General features: G+C 25.6%; 5 protein-coding genes across 5 annotated transcripts; 3 read left to right on the plus strand and 2 right to left on the minus strand.

Annotated features, from left to right (window-relative positions):
* Positions 1-1,478: 1,478 nt before the first annotated feature.
* On the plus strand, positions 1,479-3,549 carry PmUG01_07015200 (alpha tubulin 1, putative; the record flags this gene model as incomplete). Its single annotated transcript, XM_029003878.1, has 3 exons — positions 1,479-1,540; positions 1,928-2,048; positions 2,371-3,549. 3 exons carry the CDS (start codon positions 1,479-1,481, stop codon positions 3,547-3,549), a joined length of 1,362 nt encoding a protein of 453 aa, XP_028860623.1.
* Positions 3,550-5,099: 1,550 nt separating this feature from the next.
* Positions 5,100-10,102, plus strand: CCp4 (LCCL domain-containing protein, putative; the record flags this gene model as incomplete). Its single annotated transcript, XM_029003879.1, has 3 exons — positions 5,100-5,300; positions 5,988-9,651; positions 9,732-10,102. The coding sequence occupies 3 exons, from the start codon at positions 5,100-5,102 to the stop codon at positions 10,100-10,102; spliced, it is 4,236 nt and encodes a 1,411-aa protein (XP_028860624.1).
* A 1,651-nt stretch (positions 10,103-11,753) lies between these two features.
* RPL32 (60S ribosomal protein L32, putative) lies at positions 11,754-12,627 on the plus strand (the record flags this gene model as incomplete). The annotated part of the gene is made up of 2 exons (XM_029003880.1): positions 11,754-11,840; positions 12,319-12,627. 2 exons carry the CDS (start codon positions 11,754-11,756, stop codon positions 12,625-12,627), a joined length of 396 nt encoding a protein of 131 aa, XP_028860625.1.
* Positions 12,628-13,584: 957 nt separating this feature from the next.
* On the minus strand, positions 13,585-14,649 carry PmUG01_07015500 (GTPase-activating protein, putative; the record flags this gene model as incomplete). The annotated part of the gene is made up of 1 exon (XM_029003881.1): positions 13,585-14,649. The coding sequence occupies one exon, from the start codon at positions 14,647-14,649 to the stop codon at positions 13,585-13,587; it is 1,065 nt and encodes a 354-aa protein (XP_028860626.1).
* Positions 14,650-16,140: 1,491 nt separating this feature from the next.
* PmUG01_07015600 (AP-4 complex subunit epsilon, putative) lies at positions 16,141-21,004 on the minus strand (the record flags this gene model as incomplete). Its single annotated transcript, XM_029003882.1, has 7 exons — positions 16,141-16,189; positions 16,296-16,435; positions 16,562-16,657; positions 16,968-17,803; positions 17,929-20,398; positions 20,733-20,804; positions 20,924-21,004. 7 exons carry the CDS (start codon positions 21,002-21,004, stop codon positions 16,141-16,143), a joined length of 3,744 nt encoding a protein of 1,247 aa, XP_028860627.1.
* Positions 21,005-21,356: the final 352 nt, after the last annotated feature.

Here is a 21,356-nt window from a genome sequence, read left to right on the forward strand (position 1 = left end):
CATGTACCATCTATTAACATTTGAGTCGTCAAAGGCACATACAAAAAAAAAAAAAAAAAAAAAAAACTGAATAAGTTATAAAAAGTATATTATATATATACGGATAATAACATAAAGGTGTGCATACGTCTATAAGGAAATTATTGGTAATTAAAGGGAAAAAAAATTAAAAAATAGCTTAAATAACACAATGAATGTTATACACATATAAATTCTTTAAAACTTACGAGCCCAGAGATGGAAAAAAAAAAAAAAATAAATAATATCTATATTATTTTTCTTTTTTATGGTAAAAATCGATAACTTTTTACATGTGTAATACTATTAGTTTGTGTGAGAAAAAAAAAAATTATATTTTTATGAATCGTTAATAATATTTTATAAAATGAAAATAATTAACAACTGAAAAAGATGCTACATATGACTTCACTAGAACAAATGTATAATAGACACTCTAACAGTTCTACTAATTTAAAAAAAAAAAAAAAAAATGTATAGCAAATGTTTAACTTAACTGATAAAAACTTCAATGTTTTCATTTTATTTTTTAGCAGCATATATACACACATATATATATGCTGTATTATTTTATTTATATAAAAAATATATGTTACATTTATATAGCTGAACTCCTAAATTTCTTGTATATAATAATCAAAAAAAGAATAACGAAAACGCTTGTTAAAGGTTTGAACACATGCATATTTTATTTTTTTTTCTTTATGTAAAATATATATATATATATATGTATATACCTGTGATAAATACAGAATTTATATCAAAGTTTTAAAATACCCTGACCATTTTGTCTGAACAATATTAAAAAGGAAAAAAAAACTGTTAATCAATGCACCACTTAGCTTATATACTGACAGAATTTTTTTTTTTTTTCTTATTATATGCACGTAGAATAAATAAAATAATATAAGAATATACGTTTTACACAAATTTAATATCAAAAAAAAAAAATAAAAAAAAAGATCATTACTTTTTATATATTATTCCTTTTATATGTTATTGGAAAACATAAAAAAAAAAAAAAAAGAACTTTTAAATACTTTTACATTTGTGTACAGATTTTTTTTCTTTTTCCTCAAAAAAAATCTTGCTACTTTGAAATTCACATATAATTATGTAAATGAATGAATGATAGTGATAAGAGCATTATTATTATTTTTTTTTTTATTTTGCACTCCCAATGTTTTAATGAATGTATAACAATTTTTTACGAATAATTATTAAGTTTTATAAGTTTAAAAAAAAATTACAAAAAATATAAGAATTAAAATAAATTATAAATAAATATAAAAACAGAATATATATATATATATTTATATATATATGTGTATTTATTTATATTTATATACACAATAATCAATTACGTAATTTCCTTGTATTATCTTTTCTTTATATTTTTATAATTACTTTTTTACTACATTTTAAAAAGGAATTTTTTATTTTCTAATATTTAACTAAAAATGAGAGAAGTAATAAGCATTCATGTAGGACAAGCTGGTATTCAAGTTGGAAATGCTTGCTGGTAAAAAAATATCATGATCGTGCACATTTTTTATGTTCTATTTTACGCTTTCTTTTCTCTTTTTTATGTTGATTTCCATTACTTTTTTGTGTTTTTTATTTACGTTGTGCCACCTTTTTCAGTAGTACTCAGTGATGATATTACATAAGGTTTATAGTATCTTTCACATTAAGTTTAGTTCATTGTGTATATTCATGTGTATATTTACGCATACACACATATGTCCATTTTGTGTTTTCCTTTTATAGTTTTGTAAAAATATATATTTTATCATGACTAAATGAATTAGTTAAACTTTTTTCATATCATTATAAACTTTTCGTTTATTCTTTTTTTTATTATTTTTTTTATTTTTACACTTTATAAATATTATAAATCTGTTTTTAGGGAATTATTTTGTTTAGAGCATGGGATACAACCCGATGGTCAAATGCCCTCTGACAAAGCTGCTAGAGCAAACGATGATGCTTTTAATACATTTTTTTCAGAAACTGGTGCAGGAAAACATGTAATGAACTAAAAAATTAAGACTGTTGATTAAATATATTTCTACATTTTAATTTTGAAAAAAATCATTTTTACGTAAATTCTGTCAACTGGTTTTACGTTATAATTTTTTTTAAATAACTTTTTGATACCATCATTTTACATTAAGAATTTTTACATTAATTATGGAGGAAAGTTGCATTTTTTTTTTTTTTTACCATAATAAACCTATATAAAAAATGGTTGTATGTTACCAATATGAATGCATATATGAATGTACGTATATATATGTATATGAGTATATGTGTTTCATATATGCAAAAATATATCCTCTTTCGATATAGGTTCCACGATGTGTGTTTGTGGATTTAGAACCAACAGTCGTAGACGAAGTAAGAACCGGGACATACCGTCAATTATTTCATCCTGAACAGTTAATATCAGGAAAAGAAGATGCAGCAAATAATTTCGCAAGGGGTCATTATACAATTGGTAAGGAAGTCATAGATGTATGCTTAGATAGAATTAGGAAATTAGCTGATAACTGTACAGGTTTGCAAGGTTTTTTGATGTTTAGTGCTGTTGGTGGTGGCACAGGAAGTGGATTTGGATGTTTGATGTTAGAAAGATTATCAGTTGATTATGGAAAAAAATCTAAGTTAAACTTTTGTTGTTGGCCATCTCCTCAAGTTTCAACTGCTGTAGTTGAACCATATAATTCAGTTTTATCAACGCATTCTTTATTAGAACATACTGATGTAGCTATTATGCTAGATAACGAGGCCATCTACGATATATGTAGAAGAAACTTAGATATAGAAAGACCGACATATACAAATTTAAATAGATTAATAGCTCAAGTAATTTCTTCTTTAACAGCCTCTCTAAGATTTGATGGTGCCTTAAATGTTGATGTAACAGAGTTTCAAACTAATTTAGTACCATATCCACGTATTCATTTTATGTTATCCTCTTATGCACCTGTTGTTAGTGCTGAAAAAGCATATCATGAACAATTGTCAGTATCAGAAATTACTAATTCAGCATTTGAACCAGCAAATATGATGGCAAAATGTGATCCTCGTCATGGAAAGTACATGGCTTGTTGTTTAATGTATAGAGGAGATGTTGTACCAAAAGATGTAAATGCTGCTGTTGCCACAATTAAAACAAAAAGAACTATACAATTTGTTGATTGGTGCCCTACTGGATTCAAATGTGGAATTAACTATCAACCTCCTACTGTTGTTCCAGGAGGAGATTTAGCAAAAGTTATGAGAGCTGTTTGTATGATTAGTAACTCCACTGCTATTGCTGAAGTATTTTCTCGAATGGACCAAAAATTTGATTTAATGTATGCCAAAAGAGCTTTCGTTCATTGGTATGTAGGAGAAGGTATGGAAGAAGGGGAATTTAGCGAAGCAAGAGAAGACTTAGCAGCCTTAGAAAAAGATTACGAAGAAGTTGGTATTGAGTCGAATGAGGGAGAAGGAGAAGATGAGGGTTATGATGGAGAATATTAAGCACACTTGGTTATTATCAAGATGCAATTATAAAACAAATTAGACATTTTATAGATAATTACATGTACATATATGCATATGTATGTGTTAAATAATGTAAATATAAAAGTATAAAATAAAAAAAAAATTGTTTACAAAATAAGTGAAAAAAAAAAAAAAAAAAAAAAAGAACTAGTAATAATTATAATAACAAATACAGTATATTATATTAATATTTAGTACGAAGTATGTATCATAATTATATTATTTTTATATGTTTTCCTATTTCCTATTTCCTTTTTTCTTTTTTCTTTTTTTTTTTTTTTTTTTCGTAATGCAAAAATCTTCAGTTAAAAAGAAAATTATATATAAGCACAAAATCATTTTTAATCCATAAACATATTTATATGCATATATATATTATGTTTTTATTTTAGAATATTAATTAATATATATATTCACTCAAATACATACATGTGTATGCCTATCTTATATTTCTCAAAGATGCCTCTACGCGAGCACATATAGGATATATATAATTATGTATATACCTACAAATATAATACATATAATTGCGTACGCATGTATATATTTACCTTCTTAACATTATTTGTACTTTAGTTATTATTAAACATCCTATTCAATGAGCTTATATATATATATTTCTGTTGAAATATTTAAAAAAATTAATATTTTCTTTTTGTCAATGTTTATAAATATATATAAACAAATATATATACATATATATATGCGTGTTGTAATTTTAGAGAAAATAAAAATTAATAAATTTAATTAAAATTTAAAATATCACATTTTACCGTATTTTTAAAATACTAATACACTACGTGTAAGCAAAGTCCCCAAATGAAAATAGTTGCAGCCTGTTGTTTTCAGTAGCTAACACATATAAATATAAATTTGGACATGTAGGCAGAAGGATATTTTTTTATGTATTTATAATTTTTTTTTTTTTATGTATATACTTTTTTTTTCTTCTTTTTTTTTTCCTCATACCCCATACTGTTAAATGCTCTATAAATATAAAATTGTGTAATTACACATACTGATGTGAAATATATGCCTATACCCCAATTATGCTTGTGCATTCTATTATAATAATAAAACTACTGAAACGTTTTTATTATGATGTTAATAAAAAAAAAAAAAAAAAAAGTTGTAATAAATAATTAATTTGAAAAATACTCAATTTAACACCTACCAAAATTTAGTGGAATACTTGATATTTTTTTTTATTTTTCATTTTTTTATTTTTCTAAAGCTAGCCATTTTATCCTGATACAGGGAAGAGTTTTCCATGATTTTTAAGACATCATAAAATGTAACAGCATAAATCAGCAATGTAAAATATTCTGGAACATATACTTTTTGTTTTCTTTTTGTCTTGTTGTTCTTTCTTTTTTAATTTTTTGTTATAGTTTTTGTTACTTTGTCCTTATTAATTTATCCTTGTCATTTTGGTATTGTTGTAGCTACTGTTATTGCTCTTGTTGCTATTTTTCTTTTCTTTTTTTTTTTTTTAATTAATTCTAAAAAAGGAAATACTATACATAATGAATAACTTTTTTTTTTCAATAATATGTATACTATTTATTACTTACTTGTGTAAAGGAATCATCAATAATTATCCATCTAATAATAAAATATTTTTAAAATATAAAGGCTCGTATTGTTTATACCCTGAGAATATTATTGAAAATAATAAATTTGAAATATCATCAGACAGTTGTGATAAAGTAGCTCATGAAAATGAGGTAAAGAAAAAGAAAAAAAAAATTATAATTTAATTTTAATTACCTTTCCTATAATCTAAGAAAAAGAAATAATTTGAAAATGTGACCTGCATTATCAAGTGTAGTAGTCTCAAATTAAATATTACAATCTTAGATGATGTTTTATTAGTTTATATTCGAAACATAAAATTTTTATATTCTTGAATATAATAGATAACAAGAAAGGCATGATGCGTCATTTTTGTGTCATGCGAGTCATTAAATCGTAACAATGACATGTTTAAATAAGTTGCCATTACATGCATATATAGGCATGTTGATACATTTTGAAATATATAAAATAAGTAGATAAAAAAATATATTTAAATATTTTTAAACTAATTCACCATGTGTAGACATTTTAAAATAATATAATTTTTATTATTATATTCATAAAAATATGCGCATCTCAAGTCTTATATGTAGACATCGCTTCTGTGTATTGTTTTTCGTCTGTTTACCACTATTGTTCTGTTACTGTTCAAAGACTCCGTATATTTTCAAGGAGTAGAAAAAATGTCATCCGTAGCATGTACATGGGCATCTGTACATACATACATATATATATATATATATATATATATATATATATATATATATTTATATATTTATATATATGTATGTATACACAGTTGTGGGAGCATTTGTGGATAACCTTCTAATATTCAGTTGATTCTTCATGTTGTTCTTTCTTTCCTTTTCAAGGGAAAAATCACTTGGTTATCCTTTAACGACGGAAGAATACGCACTCAGAACGGATTGTGCCTAAAAACTTATAAAAATATTTTAGTAGTATCAACATGCTCTCCTAATCAAGATGAAAAATCTGAAATATGGAAAATAGACAAAGAACAACAATTGAAAAATGAGAGCAATAAATGCGCCCAAGTAGCTGGGAATAAGTTGTTTTCTTTTACTTGTAATTCCCTATCTTCTACTGGATTTGAAATAATACCTTCTACCCCAGATGAATTGAATTTAATGAAAATAAGATATGCTCAAAAAAAATTACAAAATGTGAATACAGAATATTTAGAAAAACTTCATAAAAAATCAAATATATTAATTAGTAGCTACAATCAATTAGAAAAAGAAATAGATTACATTTTAAAAACAGATAAAGAAATGAAAATAGAAAAGGAAAAAATCATAAATTTAATGAATGATGTAAAATCAATAGTAAATACCGCTTCTTCATTAAAAGATTATGGAACAGGGGCTCTAATGAAAATATATGATAGTATTGATGTAAATTACAAAAAAAGTTTATTGAGAGTACCACTGGAAAAATTGCAAGTAAACGAGGAAATTTTAAGTGAGTTAGGAATTGAAAAGGGAGAAATAAAAATTATAATTCAGAGTTTTTTGAATGTCTCAGATAGTAATAATTATATTTTTGTAGCAAAAAATATAACAGGAAATCTTATTGTCAAATTAGATAATAAAGAAATTATTGCAAACATAGATAAGCAAACTAATACAACTATAAGTAGCCCACTTGTGTTCTTACCAAAAAATAAAATAGTACCTATATATATTGAAATATCATCATCAAAAGAAGGAAAAAATTACTACAAACCATCTTTTACTTTGTACTGGAGTAGTAAAAATCTTCCTGAACAAATAATAAATTCTTTATATTTATATACCACCACATACGAAAAAGTGTGCTACACACCATTGCAAAAAAAGATATACTGTTCAGAGACATTCGAAGCTCTGCCGAAGAAAAATCAGGAGTTTCAGTTCTTATGTCCTTCTGGCTGTTTCGATAGAGGGGAATATCCCAAACATAAGGAGAAAAAAAATATGACAACGGAAACAGCAGCAGAAAATGCTAAAGTGCAAACAACAGAAGTGGACACAGCAGAAGCCGAAAAAACAGATGCTGAAAAGGAGGAAATGGAAAGAACAAACGCGGGAATTAACTGTTATGAATTGAAATCTAGCATGTGCGCATCGGCGGTTAAAGCTAATTTCCTCCCCATGGAGAGTGAAGGTATCATAAAGGTAATGGTGAAAAGCGTTAGAAACAAAGAAGGAAAATACGAACATTGTGGTGTTCTGATACCAACTAATATTCATGATAACACGTTCAAAGGAATAACAGATATCAAACTAGTGGATATGGATGACTTCTTCCTTAACTTTGATAAAAATCGTGAATTATACAAAGGGTACAAAGGAATTGTAACTGATGATAGACACTCATTGTTAACAAAAACAGATTTATCTAAAAGATACATTTCTGATGTTGATATAAATTGTAACAATAATTTAAAAGATAATTATGAATTTGGTTCAGGTTCCTTCGTAGTAAAACGTATAAAATCATCCGAATTAATAAATAGTGAAAAAAGCATAGTTGTAGATATGTTTTCATTATTTGAGAAATATAGTAGTGACGAAAATAAATTACCTATATATATACCAGGATGGACTAAAAAAACATGTAACAATATTCAATTATATATTAAATACGGAAAACCAAATGATATAATGAAATATCCATCTAGGCTTTTATCATGCGACGATACATTTGAAAATATCAATTTTAATGAGGACGAAATGATAGTTGGTCGATGTTTACCTTCTTGTATTAATGATAAGGAAGTTTACGGTTCTTTTATCTATGCTCCAATATCACCCATATGCAAATCTGCAATACATTCTGGTATTATAACTAATAAAGGGGGGTTAATAGAAATAAGGAAACTTAAGAATATTACTCAATCGTTTAATAGTACCATAAGTATAACACGAAATAATATTAAAGCTACAATAACGGATATGAAGAATAAAGATTCCTACTATATAACAAAACCTAACGGAGTCATTTGTAATTTTCCAACAACTTCATACAATACAAATGAATCGTTAAACTCTGATAATTACAATCAGGGAGATGATTTATTTCCTTCTTTCATCCAATTGAACTCATATATTCTTGACAATCCCCCTGTTACTTTAGTACATGAAAAACATGCAGTCTTACAAAACCAGTTACTTAATATGCATAATATATATAACACAAAAAATTATAAAGAAAAAATGTTTGCAAATCGGAAGCAGAAACAGGAAGTAGGGCAAATAACCTCCAATACGTTCGAGGATCAAACATTAAAAAGCGAATTTTTCACATTTAAGGAAAATTATGAAAAGGAAAAAGAACACTTCCAAAATTTGGCAAAGAAACATCAAAGTATTTTTTCCAATTTATTTATGAAAAAAAAATTTATAAATGGTTTTAATAAAACATTAGCAGGGGTGAGATCTGAACAGATTGATTATCAGTCATTCCTCAAAAAAGAAGAATCTATTATTGCATCTTTAGTAAAACAATTTCATATAATTACAAACAAGAAGAAATTTCTCATAGAAAGACTAGAAAAATCTTTAGCAAATGTTAAAGCAGTAACTGTCCAAACGTTTACAGAAAAATATAATTCAACAAATATTAATGATAATTATATAGTAACAGATAGTAATAATGCGATATATTCATCAAATTGGACATCCAAATGGAACATTGAAAAATACACAAACGGAAATCTCTTTTCATCCATAACTAATGATAGTTTGATATCATCAAATGAGGACCTGTATGGCTCTTACATACTTTATAGATACACAAAACTCTACAAAGGCTTTATTTCATTAGACGTAAAATTACCGTACGAAGGAGATGTTGGTATCATTTTTAAATATAAAGATTATAATAATTACTCAAATTTTATAATAAATAAAAACGAATTCTATTTTATTCAAGTTCTTGATGGAAAAATAGGTAAAAAAGTTAATTCGAAAGTAATTCATAACTCATCATATCAGCTAGCCAATTGGACAAAAATTTTTATTGAATTCGGTTATAAAAATATTAGGGCTTATATAAATGGAAAATATGCCTTAGGATATGAATTAAAAAATGATACATTGGGCTTGTTAGGTTTTGGCGTAAATAAATGTAAAGAGAAAGTATTTATTGACAAAATTGTTATAGGTTCTCTTGACCAGGCTAAGTATTACAAAATAGGAAACTACAAAGAAATTAGCACAAATAGTCAATACAACACTGAGAAGGAGAAAAAGGCACTCGAAATGGATATAGAAAAAAGTGGAAAAAGCGAAAACAACGAACGCAGAAAGATCGAAAGAAAAAATATAGATGAACCAAATCAAAAAGTATGCAGAGAATTCGAGGAAGAGTTTAACGTTCCACTAGATACTAATTGGATAGTACCTTCGAATTCTTTTTGGAAAATTCATGGGGGTTTTAACTTGAGCTCTATTTGGGGTGCTAATAATGGAAAGAGTACGGAAAATAGTGAAAATGGTATGACAAGCAGGCACTAACGGGAAACAACAAAGATAACAATGAAAAGAATAATTACCTATACTGTATACAAAAGGAAGGAGAAGGCAATTTAGTTATTCCCTCAATTATACTTCTGAAGAAACAGAACATATGTGCTGACATGAAATCCTTCACATTTCAGTCTTCCATTAATTTAAAAAAGTTATCAAAATGTGGAATAATTTTTAGAGTTATAAGAACAGACGACTTCCTATCAGTTATACTGGATACAACCGAAATGACAGGAAAATTGTATCTTCTCAAAATTACAAAAGGTATTCCGTATCAATTAAATACACCCACACATATACCTATTAACCCCAACACATGGTATAATTTAAAGGTATCATATAATGGCTCTAGTGTCAGCATAACGTTAAATGATGAAATGATTTTAAACTCAACGTTTAACGAACATCTTAATGACTAGGGTAATGCTGGACTCATAGTTTTAAGTGGAGAATCCAAATTTAAAAACATCTCAATTAATCCTCAATGATAAAAAAAAAAAAAAAAAAAAAAAATCATCGTCACAATAGGGTGTAGAAAAAGTAATACCCTAAATATATATGGTACAAATTGAGCAACAATGAAACATTCATTTTCAACAATAATTTTCTATAATATTATGAGCTCTTTTAATATCATATATGTGATATACATAATAAGAAAAAAAATAAATAAACCTTAAAATTGTGCGAGAAAAAGAAAAGTTTTTAATCTACTCCCAATTATGAATAGTAGCAAAATCGTTTTACTTAACATATATTATTTAAAAAATTATATACAGAAAATTTTTTTAACTCAGAATAGTGTCAAAAAAAAAAAATATGAAATTGGTTCATTTGCAATTTCTTTGTTTTTGTTATATTCTTTTTTTTTTTTTTTTCTATCAATGTGTTTTACACTTTTCCAGCTAAACTATTAGAAAAAAAAAAGTACCACATGTAAATATGTATACAAATATATATATATTTACCATATTGCGGTAACACTAAAAAAGAGCTATTTACACATTAAAAAATTGTTTCAAGGCTCCAAAAATGTTTCAGTGTAGTTTTAAAACAGCCACATGTGCTACAATTTAGTATTCCTTCTATTTTTATAAACTATAATAAAGTGTATGAACATATGTTCTTCGAGCTTGTTTTACTACTCAACACTATATAACATTAATTAGCTTTTTCTTTTATTCATTTTTTTCTTTTTTAATTAAAAATTTAGTTCTATATTATTTCCCTATAAAATGCAAATATTTACCAGTTCAACTGTTTTTGATTTCCCCAATTTTTGAAAATACATTTTTGACTGTAATGAGCAGTGAAGAAGATATTTGGTGCTACACCTAATATATACCCCTTAAACTGCTGGTGCATTTTTTAAAAAAATATACCTTTGTAAATTTTTGCATTATAATGAAAAACAAACATTTGAACTATAAATAAAAAAAAAATTTCATACAATATAAATAAAAAAATTTCATTTCAAAGAATAATAATGTTAAAAATTTACAATATTATATATAATCCTTTTATATATGGAAAACTTCCCCCCAAAAGGAGGTTATTTATTTCGCCATAAAAAAAATTTGTTTTGATAGGCTCACAATATTGTTATTGGGGTTTACTTTTTTTTTTTTTTTTTTTTCAAGGACTCCTTAAATATTTATGTGAGGTATGTAAAAATAGCTAAACCAACAACATAAATGTTTATTATTTTTTTTCTTAATATCATGCATATATATACATATATATAATATATAATATACATATATAACAAATATGTATGCATAAACCATTTTTATGTATATATTCAGGGAAATATTAACATTAAAAGTTAAAGGCATATTATTTATATATAAGTATTGAAGTGCTATGAACAGTTTATAGAGAAAAAAGAAAAGGAGTAAAATATCTACTGAATTAAGGAAAAGAAATTTTAACATACATAAATTTTACAGTATATAATAATATAAATATACATAATACTTATATATTTATATATATTAATAATATAAGAGAATTTAGAACGCTTTTTAAAAAACACAATTTAATCATTAAACATAAAATAATTTTAAAATAATGGCTGTAAAAAAAGTAGGAAAGATTATAAAAAAGAGAACCAAAAAATTTACCCGATTTCAGTCAAACAGGTTTATGTGTGTCAAGGTAATGCGTAAAATATAACAAAGAAACGTGTCCTTAACTATGAGTATACGTATATAAGTATAGGCGTATGCTTGTACATACGTTTGTATAAATGTTTTAATGTTACCCTATATAGCTGACTTGACTGTAAAAAAAAAGGGAGAAAAATGAAACGAAAACAAAAAAAATTAAAATATGATAAAATAATTACGGCTAGGGAAATATAAATTATATATATATATATATATATATATATATATATATATATATATGTTTATATGTATATATGCATAGCATTGTTACATAACCGCTTAAATGCATTAAAAGTATTTATGTTAGGATTCATTGAACAATCACAAGCACGTACATATGAATGGAAGGACTTTCCATAGGTGTACAAAGTTTGTTGTACTAGAGTGTTTCTACAAGCTTATGCATTATATGAATATCCCCTTCATAATACTTTTTTGCTCATTTTTATTTCATATCCTGTTTGCAGCCTGCATGGAGAAAACCAAGAGGTATTGATTGCCGTGTCAGGAGAAGATATAAAGGAACAAATCTTATGCCAAGTATTGGGTATGGTAGTAATAATAAAACAAAATACTTACTGCCTAATAATAAATATAAATATATAGTAAAAAATGTTAAAGAATTAGAACCATTAATTATGAACAATACCAAATACTGTGTGCAAATTGCTCATAATGTTTCAAGTAAAAAGAGAAAGGAAATAATTCAGAGAGCCAAACAAATGAACGTTTCGGTTATTAATGCAAACGCAAGATTGCAAAAAATGGAAGAGTAAACCAACCACACATGTATTGTGTATACATGTGCTTTTGTGAATATTCACTCTATGTATATTTTCTTTATGTATATATTTTTTTTCCTCCTTTTTTTTAATTTTATTATATATAACACAACCCCATAGAACAAAAAAAATGATAAAAATGGAAAAAACAGCTAAAAAGCAAAATTTATTCTTTTGATACAATTGCCTTCCTAATAAAAAAAATAAAATAAAATAAAATAAAATAATAATCTTTTCGAAAGTTCTCCCAAGTTATAACAGAACAACGAAAGTGTATGTTGAAACACTCTCCTTTAATGAATTTGCATGTTTATTGGATATACTTAAATTTTAGGCATCTAAAAAAAGTTACCTCTAATTCAACTTTCGCAAATAGTTACGTGAAAATATTTTTCACGAAATAATTATCTAAATATAAGTGTGTCTCAATAAATGCTTTAATTATTGAGCAATAGCGTAAAAGTTTTTAAATTCTCAAAAAAAAAAAAAACTACATACATACATACTAATATATATATATATATATATATATATATATACGGATACATATATGTCAAACAAGATTTTAAATATGTGTGTATATATTTAAAAAAGAAAAAAAAAAAAATACTATATCGTATTATATATAACATACTAAAATTAAACATGTTTATATGTATCCCCTGTATTTTTGAACTGAAATCTTTTAACTAAAATGACAGATACATTGTTAAATGGGCGCTAATAATATATATATACATATGGATAGAAAGATATAGAAATATACACACATACATGTATATAAACTGCTTATGAGGAAAAATATACATAACCTTTTAAAAAACATCAATATGGTAACAATTTTAACTAATTGCATATTCCTTTATCACTACAGCGCTTTTAAAAATTAAACAATTACACTCTTTTCATATTTAAATTATAGTTGTTCCTTTCTCTGAATTTCATATAAGATCAGTCAACATTGTCACATTCTCTCTTTTCCACAACATCACTTCGCTTTACCTCTTGTTGACCACTCTTCTCCTTTTCCCCTCCCTCGCTACGAGTTTCTGTTATATCCTCACTCTCTATGAAATCTTCCTCCTCGTCTGAAAAAATAATTTCGTCATCTGTTAAGAGTCGTTCCATTTCTATTTGTTTTCTTTTTTCCTCCTCTAACTGCATCTGTTTACATGCTTCTTCCCTTAATTTACACAAATCGATATTTGTCATATCCACTTTTAAGGAAGCCTCTATTATATTTAAAAAAAAGTCTCCATTTTTTTGTGCTTCAGATTTTTTATAATCATTTGGGAAAAGTTTTTGATCTAATCGCAACAATGCGAGAAGTTTGGAGACATCACTTGTGTTCATAATTTCCTGTTCCAATGTCCCGCACAAAGCAATACTATATTTAAATAAAAAAATTTCACCTTCTTTTAATAAATGCTCAAAAAATAACATAAGAGATTCAAACGTTAGGACATGGACATTCAAACCAATAAACCATTTGGAAACGAAGGCTTCTGGTGTTATTAAATTTTTTATATGTTCATATAATTTTGGATTAAAATAATTTAAAATACTTAAAAAAACACGAGAATCTCGTACATATGCTTTTGGCATTGCTTTAAAATAACCGGGTAAATAATATTTGTGTAATCCTGTAATAATTTTTACAACTTCCTTTGGTTCTAAAAAAAGTAACAAAAAGGATGATATGAAAGATATACCTTGATGATAATCATTTGTTATTGGATATATCGATTGTAATACTGCTATCAACAATAATCTATTTTCTTCTTTATTAAAAGTTCTTTCAGCATCTAATTTAATAATTCTTAAAATTTCTTTATCATTACAGTCTTCTTTTAATTCAACATTTATTTCTTCTTTGATATAACTTAACATTATTTCATAAAAGTTTTCAGCACGTTTACAAACATATTCGCAGTTTTCTTTATTAATGTAATTGGCATTCCTTTTCAGAATTGGAGCATCCTTTTCTTCATCCCAAAAATTTTTACCAATTATCATTTTACTTTAACTTAGATAAGTAGGTTACAATATTATGTTCATTAGCATATACTAATATATATTATAATATATCTATACTATATTTTATTATATGTATATCTTTTCAAAAAAAAAAATAAGAAAAATCTAACTAATTCTTAAACCATATTTCCTTTTATTTACATTTTTTGTTTCCTTTTTGCCTCTAAAATTTTTCTGTCCTTTCTTTTTTTTTTCCCCCTATCTTTTTATTCTATTTTATTGAAAATATTTTCCACAAAAAAAAAAATTTTTTTCTTTCTAAAATGCTTTATGGAACGTTCATATTTTGTTTATGACATATTACTAAAGAGTTTTTGTTAATTTAAAAAAATTAGCATATTTCTTTTTTTCCTAATTCTTGAAGAATTCACAGAAAATATAATAAGAAGGAAAAAAATAGGTATATACATGTATGCAAGTATTTTTTTTTTTTTTTTTTTGATAGTTTTAGTAAAAATCTTGAAGATTAAAATTTTTGCTTTAATAGATACAAGTTTCTTTTGATGCAAGAAAAATTTAAAATAAGAAATAAAGTACAGTATATATATGTGCATGTACATATATCTATGTTTATATAAGTGTACTTGTTCTTACAAGTATGTTTATATATGTGTACATATACTTGCATGTATGTTTATATATGCATACGTGTAGATATATGTTTCTATATGTATATATATATACATATATACATAAACTACATATATTTGACTTTTACAAAAATTAAACCTTTGGCTAGTTACCCATAGCATTGATATAATCATGAACATTTTTAATTTCCTTAAAATTGTTGAAAAGGGAAAAAAAGCAAAATAGAAATATAGGTATATAAACTTGTGTAAAATGTACTTACAAACATATTTAATTTTTAACTTTTCTTTTGTAACATATACTTAGAGTAACGTCTTAATGTACGCCACGCGTTAGGATTTTCTATTTATTAACATTATTAATCCTATTATTAATTTAACAAACATGTATCTTTTTGTTTATGTTATAATATTTGCTTTTTGCAAAAGAAACAAATTTCAAAAATAAATATCTTCTCTTTAATTTTAAAAAACTTTCATTTTGTTTTGTTTAGTTCCTTTTTTATTCCAAAAAAGTATACATATAACATATATATATAAAGAAAATATGTTAATATATTTTAATTCTTCAAAACAAATGTACATATATATATATATATATACGTACATACATACATATGTGTATATATAACTTAGATTATATAATAGCTTAGAACGATGGAAACACAAGTACGTGTGTTAAAAATATATCATATACCACAATAAAAGGGACATATATGTACATATATATATATATATATATATATATATATATGACTAAAAAAAAAAGTGTTATGTTATTATTTCTTAATATTTTAAAACAAAAAAAAAAAAAAAAGGCTATAAAACCCCCTTCACATACGTGCATGTGTGCTTATATATATATGTATACCATTAATACTCATAAATGAAACAAATTTCTCAGAATATCAAAAACGCTGTCAAACAATCTGAAAAAAAAAAAAAAAAAATTTATATTTTTAATACGTACATATTTATAAAAAATACATGGCAACATTATGATAGCATCTATTTTACATTCACTTTGAGTCTTACTTGTTATCGGCGGACTTAACTAAAAAAATTAATTTATTGTCTTCTATTCTGATTTTTATTAAAACTCTATTATTGTTGTAGATACATGAAGTTAGCGCTTCCCTTTTGCTAACTTCAACTACACTGGCACGTAACTTATTCTACAGTATGAACAATAAATATATTAAGTTAAATGAAACATAACGTTAAAAAAAAAAAAAAAATTTAATTATTAAAAAATTAAACAATATAATACAAGCTTAGGAGATGCATAAAAATGTAATTACCTCGATATGTTTAATTATCTGAAATATGTTTAATTTGGACGTGTTCAGAAAAACAGCTTTTTTCTGACTTCCTATATTGTTCCAAAGATTTTTGTCCTATAAAAAAATTAAAATGAAGCATATAAGAGGATATATACATATATATATATATATATATACATATAACATAATATAAAAATAAAATAAACGTGCTTACTCATAAAAAAACAAAACAAAACATAAGCTAAAATGTAAACAAAAAAAAAATGGTAAAAATAAGAAAAATATATTAACTTTTTCAAATCGTGTTAAAAAACTGGGCGCTAATACATACGAGCATAATAATATATGAAGAAAAATAAATGCTCTTTTTTTTTCTTTTTCTCTTTGAACAGCAAAATATGGAAATGTTAAAATGCACGATTACCTCATCTTTACTAGCATTATTCACCTCCGTATAATTTTTCCCTCCAAAAGACTCGTTTAAATCTAGCATATCATAAGAAAAATTTGAATCTCTCATATCTTCATTTTTTTTTAGATTATTTAAACTACTATCCAATAAGCTTCGTGAAGTCATTTTTTTTTGCTCATCTTGATTTATTGATACATCATCCTCTTTTTCAGTCTTTCCCTGGTATCCTCTCTCATCGAATGAGTTTTTTTGTGAATCATTCTTATTGTTGTCACGTTTGAAATTAAAATAATTCCTGTTGGAAAGTAAAGAAACTCTTTTTTTACTCGAATAATTTGAAGAATAATTATTTTTTGATTGAAAAACTGAAGAATTATTTGATATTAGTCCATTAAATAATGCAGCAGCCATTTTTTCTTTTTCCGTCAACTCATTATTTGTTGTTGTTTGATCATTGTTCATATGTGAACCTCTCTGTTTATTGTACACATTATTATCATAACTATTATCTTCATATTTATATTCTTTTAAATTGTGAGAATCTGTATCATCAAACCTTTCATAATTCTGATCGTCGTAGCCATCAATACTATCTAATCTTTTTTCATCTTCTTCTTCATTTAAAGAATAATGATTAGTACCATAATTTCCTCCTTCGTCTTCATCCTCTTCTTCGTCTTCCTCATCATCCTCTTCTTCATCATCATCATCATCTCTCTCATCATATCCTTCGTCATCTCCATCATCTTCCTCTTCATTCTCATCCCCTCCATCTTCTCCTTCATCTTCATGATAATTGTTATCATAACGATTTTCCTGGTTTTCCTCCCTCAGTTTAGTAAATTTTCCTAATTCTTGTTGCTCTTGGTTATTAGCCACTTCATTTCTATTCGTTTGTCCATAATTATTACGTAGATTATTATTTGTAATACTCTTTTTTTTTTTTTTTTTTTTTTTTTTTTCTTGTTGTTACTTTTGCTATTTTTGTTACTATTTTTCCTTTCCACTTCGCACGTTTCTTTCTTCCATTTTTTCGGTCCTACTACATTAAGTTTAAAAGATTTTTCCTTTTCATTCTGCGTAGAAAAATTTTCTATTGTCGAAGCAAGGACAGGAGAATCATACTTATAATTTTTTTGGTATGGATAATTATTATTTGATGTGTGAAATGTATCTACGTTTATTTTATTATTTAATGGTAGTTCATAAGGAGTAAAGTTAAGTACAGGAGCATTATTTTTGGACGACTCAAAATTATTTTCATTTCTTCTTAACTCTTTTGTAATGTAAGATTTTCCACCATTTTCCAAATGTTTTTCTATGAATGGATTTAAGAAAGATAAATTCTCATCAATAGATATTTTTTTTTTATTATTTGTTACACAAAATAAATTTTTCATTAACGTAGGATTATTCAATATTAAATCATACTCATAACATCTTTGTTGCATGTCAGTTATTTGACTGTTTTTGTATTTCTCAATTAATTTCTTTGCTACTACATGATCAGTTATATTATTAAAAGCACATAATTTAAAAATAGCTGTTATTATACATGACTTTACTCTATCTGGGTTATTAAAATTTTTTTCTAGACATTCACATAATAAATCAATAATATCTTCAATTGTGTAATTTTCTAAATCACATAAGTAGCTATATTCACCTAATACCCAGCAAATTATTTGCATTAAAATGAATGGTATGTTTTCATTATTTTCTAACATTCTTACGTATGTGTTTATGGCATATTTCCTCAAGATGTGTACATCATAGTTCATCTTTCTTTTTCCTTTTAATTTTTTTTCATCAGTGCTTTTCCCACTAACATTGGATTCATGATCTATCGTATTATTCTTATCACCTATGTCCTTACCAGCATTATCCATATTATAATTCTTACTTGATGCCCTTTCATTTGTTATAGCATCCACCTTACTATCGTTTCCATCCTTCGCAATATTTGCGCTATTTGCGCCATTTACACTATTTTCATTACTAACTCCATTTCCCCTCTCAAACACGCTAACCGCATTTCTTTCATCACCTTTACTTACGTCATGCTCAACTCCTTCCTCCTTTTTTTCCCCGGTATCCAACAAGTCAACCTTGTTATTTTCCTCTTTTACAATGTTCAAACATTCTATATTTACATTTTCTGTCTTACTATTAATCCCTTCATTTATTTCACTTCTAACCATACCGTCATCTGAATCTGACTCTGCGCATATAGAACTATCTTTCAATAACTTAATTAGTGAATAAGAATAACTTTCATCTAATAATTCACCTACTGATAAAAAGAGGGAATTTATCTTATTGAGAAACCAAATATCATCAGGGGTGTATCTTTCAATAAGTTGTATAGTTTTACAAGCTAAATCATGTTTAAAATGAATGTCAAGAGAATTTTCTATATGAAATAATAGTTTATCTACAATAACTTTCACATTTAATGGATTTGTCATTTGATATAACAAATCTAATGTTTTCATTTTTAACGTTTCATCTTTATCTTCTAAACAGTCTACAACTGCTAACTGATGTTTACTTGCGTACATAGGGTTAATTTTTACAATTAAGGCTAAACCTGTAACCCCTACATATTTAAGATTATGATTATCCGAAGAAATAAATCTTGAAATAGATAAAGATGCTAATTCTAGCAAATTATGAGATGGGTATATAATTGCAATAGTTTTTACACATTCATAAATAATAGCATAACCGACATTAATACCAAAATCTGCTCTCTGCATTGTTTTCTGTAATACTTCATACATTTGTTCTGATAATTTTTTATTCGAAAAACCCAGAATTCTAAAAATGGATAATATTTTTATCTGTATCCATGGTGCAGGTATTCTGTGATAGTCATACTCTTTTGGTAATTTATTTTCACATATTTGTTTAAGTATAGAAACTAAATAAGGAACTAGCTTTATACAATACATCATATGATTCTTTGCAATACATGCAATTAAATTTAATGATGCTCCCATTACTGAAGGATCCACATCGCACAATAATTTTTTTAGATATACATCAATGTCTTTAATTAATAAAGGATCTATTAAATATATTTTGTGTAATAACATACATACTTTTTTCCGTATTAATTCATTTTTATGATTTAACAAATTTTTAATAATAGGAAAAATTGCTGGTATCATTTCACTGTTCAATAATTTACATACACAATTTAATGCTGCCCAAATCTCTAAATGATTATCGCTCTTTAAATCTTTCTGAATAGTGTTAATTAATAGCAACATCAATTCATGATCTTTGTTCAAAAACAAATTACATGATAGATAGCCTGTTCTTTTGCATAATATATTTTTCTCGTGTGCTAGTTTTACTGCATGGATATAGGCAAACGACGCATCATGTCCGAGCATTTCGATATAAATAGCCCTAATCAAATATTCCTTTATCTGTTTCTAAAAGGTGAATAAAAAAAGGGTACGCACATGTGGACACATGTACATTATGTACACATATATATATGTATATATATACATAAAAATATACGCATATATATATATATATATATATATATATATATATATATATATATACATCGCTCTATCAACACTCTCATATATGCAAAGTAGAAAGTTCGTCATTTACAACCGATTGAGGTAAAAAATTAAACATACAGGCATTTATAAAATACCCATGGTCCTTTTCTCATTATTTAGCTCTTCCTCATAAGCATATTAGTGTACATTCGTACGTGTGCAAGTACATATGCTCATGTATATTCAAACTTACTACTGTTGCATTAGGGTCGGCAAACCTTGACTTAAGCAAAACGATTTCATTGCATATAATCCGATCTTCCTCCTTTAAAAAAATGAACAATAAAATGGGGTAAAAATTTTCATAAAAAAAGAAAAAGAAAAAGGGAAAAAACAAAAGAAAAAAGGAAAAAAGAAGATAATTAACTAAAACGTTGCGTTTACTTGTTTCGAAGGAGCTTCTCCTATTGATTTTGCTAAATCAAAAAACTCCTTTGATAAACATGATCCACCTAGTCCAAGCATTTTATATTCATTTAATTTATCTTGCTGTCTTTATATTTATCTATCTATATCTGTATACATATGTATAATATCTATTTATCTCTTTTCTTTCTTGCCCCCTATTATAATACATTACCTTAAATTTGATGTGATTTATTGAATAGGCTAAGCAATATAAAATGTACTTCTAAAACAACTTTATAATAAGAAACAAAAAAAGGAGTAATTGTGACAACTAAAAAATGAAAATAATGAGCATTTAAAATATTAAGGATAGCCAAAAATGTACAAATATAATTGTTACATCATTTTTACATTTAAAAGTTCTATTTAAAATTTAGAACTGCAAAACTAGTCAAAATGAGCTTTCCTG

This window comes from Plasmodium malariae, assembly GCF_900090045.1.
Source record: "Plasmodium malariae genome assembly, chromosome: 7".
NCBI lineage: Eukaryota > Apicomplexa > Aconoidasida > Haemosporida > Plasmodiidae > Plasmodium > Plasmodium malariae.